This window comes from Podarcis gaigeae (genome assembly GCF_964106915.1).
Source record: "Podarcis gaigeae genome assembly, chromosome: Z".
Classification (NCBI taxonomy): Eukaryota; Metazoa; Chordata; class Lepidosauria; order Squamata; family Lacertidae; genus Podarcis; species Podarcis gaigeae.
The window spans coordinates 15,518,482-15,532,577 of NC_139691.1; the positions used below are offsets into that span (position 1 = coordinate 15,518,482).

General features: G+C 42.8%; 1 protein-coding gene across 1 annotated transcript in view; it reads right to left on the reverse strand.

The window, feature by feature from the left end:
- The window catches only part of STKLD1 (serine/threonine kinase like domain containing 1), a 29,193-nt gene that overhangs the window by 8,986 nt on the left and 6,111 nt on the right, over nt 1-14,096 (reverse strand). The window contains exons 4-13 of the mRNA XM_083721394.1: nt 12,122-12,196; nt 11,162-11,266; nt 10,009-10,079; nt 9,690-9,805; nt 7,239-7,351; nt 4,097-4,248; nt 3,480-3,610; nt 2,561-2,644; nt 1,479-1,598; nt 485-625 (exon numbers count right to left, since the gene is read on the reverse strand). Coding sequence (XP_083577520.1) covers nt 485-625; nt 1,479-1,598; nt 2,561-2,644; nt 3,480-3,610; nt 4,097-4,248; nt 7,239-7,351; nt 9,690-9,805; nt 10,009-10,079; nt 11,162-11,266; nt 12,122-12,196 — 1,108 coding nt within the window. The remainder of the gene's footprint in view (nt 1-484; nt 626-1,478; nt 1,599-2,560; nt 2,645-3,479; nt 3,611-4,096; nt 4,249-7,238; nt 7,352-9,689; nt 9,806-10,008; nt 10,080-11,161; nt 11,267-12,121; nt 12,197-14,096) is intronic.

Genomic DNA, 14,096 nt, shown 5'->3' on the forward strand with positions numbered 1-14,096 from the left:
CAAATATAGCAGGGCTGGCTGTGTCTACATTTTGTAATGAGTGAAATAACACATTACTATCCTGGGGTTTGTCAGCAAACACTGATCCTGTACACACCATATATTTAAAGCACAGGACTTCCCAAAAAGGATCCTGGGAAGTATAACTCTTTACAAAATCACAGAATTGTAGAGTTGGAAGGGACCACAAGGATCATTTAGTTCAAACCCCTGCATTGCAGGAATATTTTGCCCAACATAGGTGCTAGAAATTATAGCTCCGCAAGGGGCAAACTAAAATTCCCAGGATTCTTTGGGGGGGAAGCCATGACAGTTAAAGTCCTGTAAATGTGCTTTAAATATATAGTGTGAGTGCAACCATTATTCCATTACTTACCAGGCTCCAGGACCAAGCTCACCACTGCTTTCTGGAGTAAAGGCAGAGTTACAGTGCTAAACAGGATACCGCTTTGAACTAGGGCAGCATCTGGTCTATTGTACCCACCATTAGTCGACATCATCATGAACAATGTGCAAATCATCCAGATCAACTCTTTGTGGTTGAAATGAATTCTCATGGAGGCTAACAGGCAATCGAGTATGTTTTCGGAGGCTAGGAATTCAATATTCAGGTTCTGCCTCATGGCTGCCAAAAGCAGAACATAAACAAGGAGGCATCAGATGCTTTAGATGCTCATTCCAATATCTCATCACAAAGGTGCCAATAAAAAAGTGATGGTGACTGGTGCCTATTAGGACAGAGTGTAAGGCAGGGAGGCCAACAATAGGGGGAGCCACGGCCAATGATAAGCAGAATCAACTCATTCCATCTGCCTCCATGCTGAATTTGGTAATTTCTTATAAACCACTTAGAGGTTTTACTATAATCAAGCAGTCTATATGTTTTGTTAAATAAAGAAAAGGGCAACACTCAGACTTTGAAGGAAGTTGCTGGCAGACAGGGCCACCCCCTGGGACATATTAGAAGAAGGAAGAAAGGCAGGTGGGGGCTAGCTGAAGGCAGATTGAAGTTGGTGATGCAGTGCTCCATTTGTCACAGTGGGCCAGCCTCCACTGCAAAGAGAACATTGCTACATAAATACAAGACTGGATTCAGGAACAGTCTCTGACCTGGTTCACACATAATACTAAACCATAGCCAATGTTAACCATAGTGAAAGCTGAGGTGTCTGGCAGATGAGCACTTAAACTTGGTTTATTACATTGTCTGTGCCCCTCCCACTTTTAAAGAGACACAAATCAAAAGAGCCACTTCGTAGCTTTGGGACAAGTCAATATCTAACAGCTAAAAAAAGAGGTCAAAGAACATGGTAAGAAGTAGATTAAAGCAAGTTCAACGTAGGTAAAAGAAGACAATAAGAACAGCAAGACACTGCCAATAATTTGAGACCTCCGAGTATAGGGCGGTATATAAATTCAATAAACAAATAAATTTCATAAAATTGGTATGGAACTCAAACATTGCTCATTACCCTTACCTCTGCTAGTGATTTCAATCAGCAAAGAATATCCAGCTAACTGTACCTCAGGAGAATCAATGTGATTCTTCATTGCAGAGGTAACAAGCTCCGTTAATCCAAAGAAGACTTTTAGACTGGCTGTGGGGAAGAAACAGAAGCTATCATTATTATTATTTTAATCTGTTACTGCTCTTCCCTTATAGTTTGAAATTTTTTAATTTTCTTTGCATGGATGCTGGGAAATGCAGATATATGGATGTGGACAGAGGATGATGGCCTACAGCACTTCTTCTTTAGGGGTTGCCACTTTGCCGTGTGATCTGGGAGCAGTGACTATCAGCGTGGCTGCAGAACTTACAAGGTATATAGCAGCTGCATAAGGCTGGCAAAGCTGCTTTCTGCAGGAACTGACCGTACGATTGAGTTACCCCGTGGGAAACATAGATGCACAGCCAATCCAGCCAAGCATAACCAGAATGTGACTTCAAATCTGTTTTCTGCATGGATTGGCTGTACAATGAAGTTCTTGATCACACAGCCAATCCAGCCGCATCTTTTCCTGCCCCCCATGTAACATATGGCATCAGGTATGGGGCAAGTGGGTGTGGTTTGGGAGGGAAGTGGCCAAAAGTCAAAAGTTCCCCACCTCTAATATAGCTGATCTCCTTAATCACTCATGGTTTCTCCCAATCCTGGAAATGGAGTAAATCTCAACCCCACTGGTAGGGGTTGAGAACATGCAACTAGCACGATGACCCAATCTTATGACCAAGATAAGCCTTTCCCATCCAGTTTGGCTCTGAACAACACCCCCCTCCAAAGAGAAGTAAAAAACCAGGGGGTTTTTTCAGCTGGAACTCACCAGAACAAGAATGAGGGAGGTGTTCATGGTGAGTTCCAGCACCTTTTTCTACAAAAATAGAACTGTTTATGCCTACCGGTTTATTACAAGTAAGGCAGGGGCAGGCAGGAGAAACCTCCACATTTGCACTCTCTTTGGGGGGGATTTCCCACTCTGACTCATGCTCCTTATCCTCATGGAACCCCATGCATCAGTTTATAAGTATCCAATGAGAGACAGCAGCACAGTCAAAGCATACCCTTTCCTTCTTTCAAGAGGACAGTTAGACGCTCAATGCACTTTTCTTGAGCTTCCTCTATATCCTGGTAAGACAGCATGAATTCTGCAGGAGACAAAATAGTAGCACCTTTCTGTGAAATCCTTCACACACACACACACACACACACACACACACACGGGGGGATACACAGAATTGTATTCTGTGCTAATTCTACTCAGAGGAGAATCACTGAAATTAATGGACCTAAGTTAGCTGTATGACTGGTAGCATTAGAATTGGATACAGCTCAAAGTTCTTCAAATGCCCTAGTAAATGCCTATAAATGTGCATAGGTTAATGTTTTCTGATAATAGCAGCATATAATACCCGTGGCTTGTCAAATATTAATCCTACTCAAAGTAGATCCATTAAAATTAATGCCACAATGAATTTAGGGTTATTTATTTCATGGGTCCAACTCTGAGTTGGATGCAACTATATGTCCACAGCCTTCCCACACACTTTACTGGGAATACGTGTCCCCAGTTTCAGTGTGTCTACTCTCTGAGTATGACTAACATTGGATACAAACCCACTGCATTTAAGGGCATGAAACATGAACTGCAAATCCCTGGATTAAGCCTTAGTTTAGCCACGCCCTTATGTGACAGCTTGTGAATACCTCGAATGCAGAACATTTTCTGTCACTAACCCATCTGCCTAAAACAAAAGGATTATATGGGGTTTTAATGATTTCAGATCAGATTATCTGCATGTTTCGGTCATTGGGTGTAAAGGGGAAGGGGTTCAAGGCAGGGACTGTGTTTGAAAGTGGGGATATATCTGAATCACTTTGAGAGTCAAATGCAGCCCACAAACAACCCCTCATATATTACATTCTTTCATATTCCCAAGCTAGCTACAAGCCTCTGTTTCAGAGCTGCTTTTCCAGCATTACCTAGAACAGTTGGGATCCCACCGTTGAGTATTAAATCCAGTAATCCTGGAGGCAGAGTCTTCTTCACCTTTACTAAGGGTGACCCAGCAAGAATCAGACATTCTCTGATAAATGCATTGTCAGTCAGCTCCCTAAAGTAGCAAGAGAAGTGGAGTGGAGTGGGGAATAAATTAGTTTAAAATATGTACATTGTGTTGAGGGTCCAATTTGGGCTGAAAGGTGAGTTAGAAATGTAAAATAAGCAAAATAAAGGGGAGGAGTTATTTAATTGTTAAAGCTGGGCATTCATTTTGAGGGATCCTGATTTCTCTTTGAGATTGGGGGCATAAACCATTAAGTTTAGCCAACTACCCTCTCTTTCAGTGAACAATCACAGTAACTTCCATAGTTACATCCACACCACACATTTAAAGTCCATTTAAAGCCCATGGCTTTCCCAAAGAATCCTGAGAACTGTAGTTTGTTAATAGTAAAGGGCATTGCAGTGGGAGGGGTAAACTACAATTCCAAGGATTTGGGGGGGGGGAGGTGTGACTACTAAAGTGGCATAAATGTCCTTTAAATGCATTGGGTGGGTTATTGGGTGGAGCAAGGGAGAAAACAAACCCAGGACTGACCCTGATGTGGGCCTCATTGTTGGTTCAATCGTCAGCATCGTTAGCAAAAGAGAAGACAAAGGTGTATCCATCTGCTTCATAGTTATCAGGGCTTCTTCCAGGTGACTGCTATTCTCCTTAATGTTACGCAGCAATGAAACTGGATCTTTCACCTAAAAAGAAACTCATGCAAATACACAAAAGGAGCACCTAATAAAATCTGCAAGAAACTCATGCAAATACACAAAAGGAGCACATAATAAAATCTGCGTATGTTTTCTCTTTACAGACTCATTGTAGCAGAGCTGCTTACAGTATAGCTGCTGTTCTGAGCATCTTTGGGAGGAACAGTGGGACAAAAATGTAACCAATAATAATATAAGTGTGCTGGTTGGTGCCCATTGGGACTGGTGGGGCAGAAGGCACTCACACTTATATTATTAGTGGAGCCACGAGTTCTAGAATGGAGGAACTGAGACTTGAGGAGGCTGCTGGCAGCCAGAGCTGTCCTTTGGATTGGATGTAAGTAGGAAGGCAGGTAGAAGGGGGTTGGCTGAAGGCAGTGAGGAGGCAGGGCAGTGCTCCACTTGCCTTAATAGACCAGCCTTCATCCGCAGACCCCCTAACTCTTCATACACCAGAGGAAGAATATCTAAAGTAAGCATGGGTTATTCATAATTCAAATGATGGAAGTGACCTTGCCAACTGGCAAAGCCTTTGAACAGTTTTATTGTTTCTAAAGGTTCTGCTTTCTTTCACTTCTGGTTTATCACTAAAGTACAGAAGGAAATAGGTCCACAGGAGGGTTACACTTCCTGTAAAGACATACCCTAAGTGGTGTCCAAACTTTTTTCAAAGAGGGTCAAATCTGTTGAGCTTTTTTATGATTCTATCCCAAAGTTGTTGAGCTTTCTTTAGGATTTTACCCCAGGAAATAAACTGCCACAGGGGCCTGATTAAACTGAATGGCGGGCCAGATTAGGCCCCCAAAACGGACTTTGGACATGCCTGCCCTAAAAGCACCTTAATTTGCTTGCAGGACTACAGCTGCCAGAGCTACTTGGCAGGAAGCTATGCCACTGGCACCAGAAAGGCATGATCCAACCCATGCTAAGCACTTTTAAGTAAAATTTGCTTCAAGGTGAGAAGGAAACAAAGGCCTTAGTTTCTCCCATGATAATCAAAAGTAGTTAACTTTCGCTTATCAGAACTGAAGTTTGTAGTAAAATGCCCAATGGTTTCCCCTTTCCCACACCCAAGATGAGTAACCACCATGCTGAGGTGCTCAATACAATGTTGTGAAGGCTTGAGTGATAAGAAGAATCGGCTCTGTCAGGCTTGTGGCCCATCTAGCCCAACATCCTCTTCTCTCAGTGGCCAACCAGATGCTCCCATGGGAGGCCTACAAGCCAGACATGAGTGCAATACTCTTCCTTCCTGTGGTTTCCAGCAACTGGTATTCAGAAGCAGCGGAATAGCTAGCCATTCAGGTGCCCAGAGCAGCACATGCGCCTTGCATCCGGGGGTGAGGCAAGCCACCGATGACGGCAAGGTGAGTCAGGGCAGGGCGCACTGCACGGAGCCTTGCCACTGCCTCCCCCTCAGCTGTAGGGCAGCAGCCTGGGGGGGGGGGGAGATGGTGGGCAGATGCAAGCCCCACACTGCCATTTTAAGGCAGAGCCGAGCCTGCAAGGCACCCGAGTCACTGTGTCACTCCCAGGAGAGACGTGTGGCTCAGGAGCGCTGCAGGCCCTGCAGTAAGTGCCACTCCCCCATTCAGAAGCATACTGCCTGACATGTATGCCATACATACATATTGTTACACACCACCCCAATATCTGCTGAGCGATAGCAAAATTCCAAGGGTTCCAGAAACTCATCCAGAGCCATGTGTCCGTTGGAAGTTCAGTCATGGCAGAGGCAGTAGAATTTTACGATATATGAGTGTTTATGCATAAATGTAACCTTTAGCTTTCAGTGGAGGGGTACACAGCAACAGCACCCCAAGATGCAGTGCCGGCTTATCCTTATGGCAGCATCATATTTTTTGCTCTGCAGCTTATCTTGGTCTCCAGGGCACGTACAAGCATACTTTATTCTCTGCCTCCTGGTACTATCTCCCCTAATTCTGCTGTTTCCAAAAGTAATCCCCCTTTATTCATTTGTATTCTAATATTCAGTTCTTTTGATGCTTTGACCTCATCAACACTTGTTGATTGACTAGGATTAAGGTAAAAGGTAAAGGTAAAGGACCCCTGGATGGTTTAAGTTCAGTCAAAGGCAACTATGGGGTTGTGACGCTTATCTTGCTTTCAGGCCGAGGCGTTTGTCCACAGACAGCTTTCCGGGTCATGTGGCCAACATGACTAAATTGCTTCTGGCACAACGAGACACCTTGATGGAAACCAGAGCACACGGAAACGCCATTTATCTTCCCTCTGCACCAATACCTATTTATCTACTTGCACTGGTGTGCTTTTGAACTGCTAGGTTGGCAGGAGCTGGGACAGAGCAACGGGAGCTCACCCAGTCGTAGGGATTCAAACTGCCGACCTTCTGGATCAGCTAGCCCAAGAGGCTCAGTGGTTTAGACTACAGCACCACCTGAGTCCCTATACTAGGATTAATGGCTAGTACACACTTAAAATGCTTACCTAGGTTAATTGAATTTTCACATGATAATTGATGATGCTCATATGTAGGTACACACACATATTCCAATACACATGGATCTTGATTGCATTCTCAAGGCCTTATATTTATGTGTTTATACATAAATGCTAATTAAGCACCTCAAATCTGTTACATTAACCCCTTCTAATAAACACTGAGATCATCTTATAACACATCCCAGTTATAACATACAAATTATAATTAAATCCTAATATTTACAAAATCTAATTATTTAGCAGAATAGATCTATTATCATATACATAACAGAGGGGGGTACAACCGTTATCTATCCCTATCGTAGGCATCTCCAGTGTTGGAGGCAGCATGCTTCTGGATACTAGTTGGAGATACCTTTATATATATACTGTTGGTAGGTTTCTGAATATCAGTCACTGAAAACCGCATGCTGTGTGTATTTAATGTAACCATCTCTCTCAAGAGCCAACTCTGAACACCGTCACAGTACTGTTAAAGGGGAAATGTACCGTACTTTCACACAAGAGATCATGTCAAGAAGAATACAGCCAAGAGACCAGATGTCAGATTTGTCACTGAAAGAAAATTTGAGTGCCTCTGGAGCCATCCAGGATTTGAAAGGAGGATCTGTGGGAAGAAAATCCAGGGGTGTGATTTATTTGTTTATTTTTATCCCTTGTAACTTTTCCTTTGTAACCAAGAGTAACATCTCTTTGGAGGTGGAACAATATTCCATCAGAAGGCAACAACTGAATACATATTTTTGTTTTGTAAATGTTTTCTAGCTAGATGGGGGGGGGGGGCGAGGTCTGTGCTTTATGTGCTAATGTTAATTTTGTTCAATTTTTAAACCTATCTTCAATCGCTGCTTTGTGCCATTTTTGTGATATGTTTGTAAATCGCCTTGAGATGTTTATAAAAGGCAATTCATACATTTAATAAACTGAAGAGCCAGTGTGGCATGGTGGTTAGAGTGCCAGACTAGAAGCTGATAGATAAATCCCCACTCGGCCATAAAGCTTCCCAGCTGACCCTGGGCCAGTCACTGCCTCTCAGCCTAATCTACCTTCCAGGGTTGTTGTGGGGATTAAATGAGGAGGGGGAGAACCATGTACCCCACGCTGAGTTCCTTAGACAAAAAGATGGCCTATAAATGCAATGAAATAAATAAAGATAGTGGTTTTCAAGCTTCCCACATTCAGAGAACCATTTCTACACCTTAACTGTAAAAGAACCCGCAAAACATTCTAAGGATACCGTTCAGTTTGCAGGGGGCACTGCGGAGGTCTGTCAGTTTGTTTCTGGGCCTTATTTAAGGTGCCCGTGGTAGTGGTTAAAGCCCTGAATGACTTAGGCCCCAAATATTTGGAAGACTACCTCCTTCCCTATAGTCCCTCCTGGGCAGTGCTTTCCCCCCTAAAAAAATGTTTAGGGGTACTCTCATTTTCCTACTCATATTGAAATACTGCCCCTCAATGAGCCCAAACTTAGATTCACAAAATGTTTGGGGGTATGCGTCCCCCTGCATCCCCCCAGAAAAAAGCACTGCTCCTGGGTACTAAGATAAGTAAAGTGGGGGCCCTCTTGGTAGTCCTCATAAATGTGGGGAGGCGTTGGCCTAGGAGAGTAGTCTCCTAGGTTGTATAACTCCCTCCCCACAGAGATTTATTTGCCATGCTCATTATAAAGCTTTCAGGGAATGGTGAACACGAGCCTCTGTACTCTAACCTTTTGACACCTAACATGTGTATTTTCAGGACCCACCCTATTCCTGTGGCTGCAATATGTTTTAGTGGTCTTTAATGCTGAACTTTAAATCGTTAAAACCTTGCTTGTGAAGGGACAGGTAATAATAATAATGTTGCTGTAACTTAGGGTTGCCATATTCTGAAGGGCAAAAAAGAGGACATATCTGCTGACTTTTAACTATGGATCCCTATGACAACTCTCATTTTACATACCCATGATAAGGAGAACGTGTCCTGGAAAAAGAGGACATATGGCAACCCAATGTGCTGCTTCACATGAGGTGACAGAACAGCTTAAAACAGGGATAGGGAGTGTGGCCCTCTGTATATGTTGTTGAAACTTCCATCAAGTCTCAGAGTAGTCTTCCATCAAGTCTTAAACTTCCATCAAGTCTTAAATTAATAAGTTGGTCATTTCAGTTAATTTCAATGACTCCTCTGAACAGGATTAAAACTGGATACAACCCATTGTAACGTACTGGATGTGAATATGTTCTGCCAATATGAGCACATGTCGATTGCACTGAGACTCACTAACCATCTACATCATACATTTAATGTACATTTAAAGCATATGGCTTCCCCCAAAGAATTTGGGGAAATTCTAATTTAGGTGCTGGGAATTGCAGTTCTGTGAACTGGAATTCCCAAGGTTCATTGGGGGAAGTATTGCACTTTAAATGTATGGTGTGGCCCACTCCACGTACATGTCAAACTACCATTACTAAACTACATATACTTTAACGTTCTTCTAGATGCTAACCATGTCATGTCATAAGGAAATATTTTCCCCTTGACCTTATACAGTGGTGCCCCGCAAGACGAACGTCTCGCAAGACGGAAAACCCGCTAGACGAAAGGGTTTTACGTTTTGGAGACGCTTCGCAAAACGAATTTCCCTATGGGGTTGCTTCGCAAGACGAAAAAATCTTGTGAGTCCCCGCGGGTTTTTTTTTGCTTCCCCCCCTTTTCCTAAGCCACTTAACAGCTGATCTGCTGATAAGCCGCTTAACAGCTGATCGCTAGAAGCCGCTAGACCGCTGTAGCGCTAATCCACTAAGCTGTCAATGGGCTTGCTTCGCAAGACGAAAAAACCGCTAGACAAAGAGAATCGCGGAACGGATTCTTTTCGTCTTGCGAGGCACCACTGTATTTTCAAAAACCCCACAACTTTTCTGAAGAACAAGGCTGCTGAAAAGATAACAACACAATGCTACCTTCGTCCACCCTAATCTTCCATTTCATCTCATCATTCATGAGGGTTTCCGTGCTGAAATCACCAAGCACGAAAGATGACTTGTCATCTAAAAGGATGTTGGATGGTTTGAGGTTTCTGAAACACATCAGAGTTGTTTTTACAGCATGTTGAAACAGAGTTGCAGCCATGTTAAGAGTTTGCAGCCATGTTAAGAGTTTGCAGCCATGTTAAGAGTTGCAGCCATGTTAAGAGTTTGTTTGTTAAAAGACCTTAGGTTTTGCACTACAAACTACTGCAGATAAATAACAAAACAATATTTTGAAAAACTGACACCTCACCTGTGAAAAATTGTTTGTTTGTGGATGTAAACTAAAGCATCCACCATCTGTCCCAGAAACATTTTAATCACCTATGGAAAGAAATATATGAAATGATGAGGGCATAATATACAGAAGAAAAGTTTGCTGTTATGCCATGTTAAAGTCTTGAGAAATTCTCTCCCTCCTGTAGGCCCTTGACAAAGAAAGGGTGGACAATGGGAATAATGCTGTTCCTACCGTAGCAACATTTGCCCACTTCCTGTTTTCTGATTGTGCTATCATGCCTTAGGTAAAGGGACCCCTGACCATTAGGTCCAGTCGCGGCCGACTCTGGGGTTGCGGCACTCATTTATTGGCTGAGGGAGCCAGCGTACAGCTTCTGGGTCATGTGGCCAGCATGACTAAGCCGCTTCTGGCGAACCAGAGCAGTGCACGGAAACGCCGTTTACCTTCCCGCCGGAGCGGTACCTATTTATCTACTTGCACTTTGATGTGCTTTCGAACTGCTAGGTTGGCAGGAGCAGGGACCAAGCAACGGGAGTTCATTCCGTCACAGGGATTCAAACCACCGACCTTCTGATCAGCTTCTGATCTAGGCTCTGTGATTTAACCCACAGTACCACCTGCGTCCCGCTATCATGCCTTACTTCAACATAATTTTTTGCCATGAGACATGCCAAGAGTAGGCTGAGCTTGTGAGTGACAACACTCAGAACCAGGTCCCAGAAGTGGACATTCTCTCAACAGTTCCTGTGGTTAATGCCCACAAGGAGTTTGTGTACTTAACTACCCAGGCAGAAATAATCAGTAGCTGTAAAAACTATGCAGGCAAACTATATATTCAGTATAACCAGTCTTAGGCATGTGCCTAGGACTGGAGCAAACAAAGGAAATGCCTGCCCTCATGGCTGGTCCAAGGAAGAGAGGTAGGAACAGAAGTACTATATGCTCCTTCCTCTTCAGGAGGAGAAAATGACACCACACGGAGCCTTCTCTACCAATTGCTTTTCTATGGCCTGAGTATCTGCCTACTAGCTACAAAGCTCTGTGGACCTAGCCCCTTCTAATGCTAACCAGCAAGAATATGACTTGTTAGGTTTGGCTGCTAACCTCCCCCAATTATTACTATTTGTATTATACTTATTTATTAAATAAAAACATTCTTTTCTACCTTCTTTTTAATTTTCTCAGGTTTTTGCCTCTTGGCCTTGATCAGAGATGAAAGATCCCCTTGATCTGAATAACGCATCACCAGACAAAGAAAGAGGGAGGAAATCTGCATGCAACAGGATGAAGATGAAAATCACTGTGCCCCTTTAGTCAAGGGGTTTCAAAGTTTATCACAGTAAGGCTTCCTACAACAGTTTCAGCACAGTGTGGGGAAGGGGGATGCTAACAACACATTCCAGTGGTGCCTCGGGTTACATACGCTTCAGGTTACATACGCTTCAGATTACATGCCCTTCATGTAACAGACTCCACTAACCCAGAAATAGTACCTCGGGTTAAGAACTTTGCTTCAGGATGAGAACAGAAATCGCGCTCTGGCAGCGTGGCAGAAGCAGGAGGCCCCATTAGCTAAAGTGGTGTTTCAGGTTAAGAACAGTTTCAGCTTAAGAACGGACCTCTGGAACGAATTAAGTACGTAACCCGAGGTACCACTGTACAGGCTTTACCATGTGAAACTAATAACCCAATCTTGCATATAGGGTCAGGCAAGAAATCCTAGGTGTGTGTGGTCCGGCCTCTTCGTGTGATAATTTGGCAGAGCTTCTCCCTAATGTGACACTTTTTTTGTAAGTTCAAGTAATTTGACAAAATAAATAAATGGGGATGCATTCAAATATTTTTCTCCCCCTCCATCCTCCCCTCCCCAACCTAAGGTGGTACAATCCAGTAACAGGGAAATCACAGATCTACCCACTATGGGGAATATGAACCTGGGTCTCTATGGTATGGATCATTGTTATTTAAAGTCATCCACTGGACTACACTGATAAGAGATTCAGAAGCAACACATCCCTGGATCACTAGTTTAGAGCTGCTGCAATTTACCTGGGAGCAAGTCTCATTGAATTCAGGAAACTTTCCAGTAAGCATATATACCATAGTAGCCTTAGAAAATGGTCACCTGGTTGTCCCAGATGATGAAAAATTCTTTGTAGCTGCAGATGTTCTGATGATTCAGCTTCAGCAGTTCCATGGCCTTCCAGAAAAATGATGAGAAAGGTTCTATAGTAAACTATTACAATTTAAGATAAACTGGTGTGGTCCCTAGTTTGCCAAATTTCTCCTCTTGATTCAGTCATTCTGCTGGATGCTATACAACTGATTTCAGCAGACCATGCTCCCATGAAACTGTGCTTAGTACCACACCTTAACTTCTTTTTAGGGGAGGAAGGGATTAGGAGTCCAACCACCTTCCAAGCTAAGATAGATCTAAGATTTGTAACAATCCTCACCTAGATTTAGAGAGGGATCCTAGCTCTGCAACAGATTTCCAGTTACTTTGCTATGGGACTCCACCCTTTCCACATCTGGAAAATGCAATTCTAAAATTACAGGAGTAACTAATCATATAGGCAGCACCGGGCGGGGAGGAAAGCACCCTCTAACAAGGAACTTGCTCCTCAACTTGCCCCCCATTTCTAAACTATTGTTAACATATGCTGCAATTTTTCTTTCTTGCCAGCCTAGAAATATCCTTAGTCTATTCTGTGCCATCCCCAGAATTTTGTGTGTGTGTGTCGCCACTGACTAATCAGGGATGTAATTATAAGTTTAAGCCTGCAGATGGGGCTGGTGCAGGGGCTTGGTGTTTCTAATTTTTGTCAAGTGGCTAGATGCTTTAGGCACTTAATAATAAAAAATAATATCAGAAGCAGCTTTGAGAAACCTGAGTCCATGAGTGTTAAAAAAGCCAGCTCCATAGCTCTATGGTCTGAATTTGGCTTGCTTTGAAATCAATCCCTGTTCCTGATTCACAGGTAATAGCCCAGCTTCTTTGAAAGTAGAGGTGTAAGAAGAAAAGCTGTTTCCATTCCAACCTATATTTCTCACAATCAGCACTGCTTCCATTTCGCTTCCACAAAATATGACACTATTCATCACACTGTCCCCTACTTAATGCAACTTACATAACTTACTTACATTCATTTCAATGTAAAGGACATATCAGAAGAATGGTTAGACAACCTTTATTAATTGTATATTGTTAGTAAACTTTAAAAAAACCCAACCACTATGATGTGTACAAGTACCAGTCATTAATTTGCATAACTGGTTTCCATTCTTGACCACAGACAACACACAAACTGCAGCAATTTAGTCTATCAATTTCAATGGGTCTACTCTGAGTAGGACTAACCATTGATAAATCCCTTGTGGTTTCCTGCATGAAGTCCAGAAGGGTAGCTTAGTACAGTGTTTTTCAACCACTGTGCCGCAAGATGTTGCCTGGTGTGCCGTGGGAAAAATTGAAAAATTTGAAAGATTTAAAAATAAAGTATTTTATAATTTTTCATATTTCTGTTTACTTACTATTTCATAATAAAGTATAAAATACTTTCTTTGCGTTTATTTGATTCCTATTCAAGAGAATTACTTTATATATAGTCAATATAGGCACAGAGTTAAATTTTTTAACATTTTCTAATGGTGGTGTGCCTCGTGATTTCTTTCATGAAACAAGTGTGCCTTTGGCCAAAAAAGGTTGAAAAACATTGGCTTAGTGTGTTGTAGTGGAACCAATAGTAATATGCTGTTCTAAAGACAAATAAATGTATTGTGCCATATGCTTTCATAGTTTAGGAATGGGCCATAGATCAGTGGTAGAGCATCAGTTTTGCATGCAGAAGATTCCCAGGTTCAATCCCCAGGTCAAGCTGGCAATGTACCCTGCCTGAAACCCTGGAGAATCACTGCCATTCAGCATAGACAATGTTGAGCTAGATGGTTGGTTGGTCTGACACTACACCACAGATAGGCAAGATCCTACTTCCAGTGGCGTAGGAATGGGGGTGCAGTGGGTGCAGGTCACCCAGGGTGTCATCATTGAGGGGGGTGACAAACTGGCAAAAATATATGTTTTTGAAAAAACAACTCCC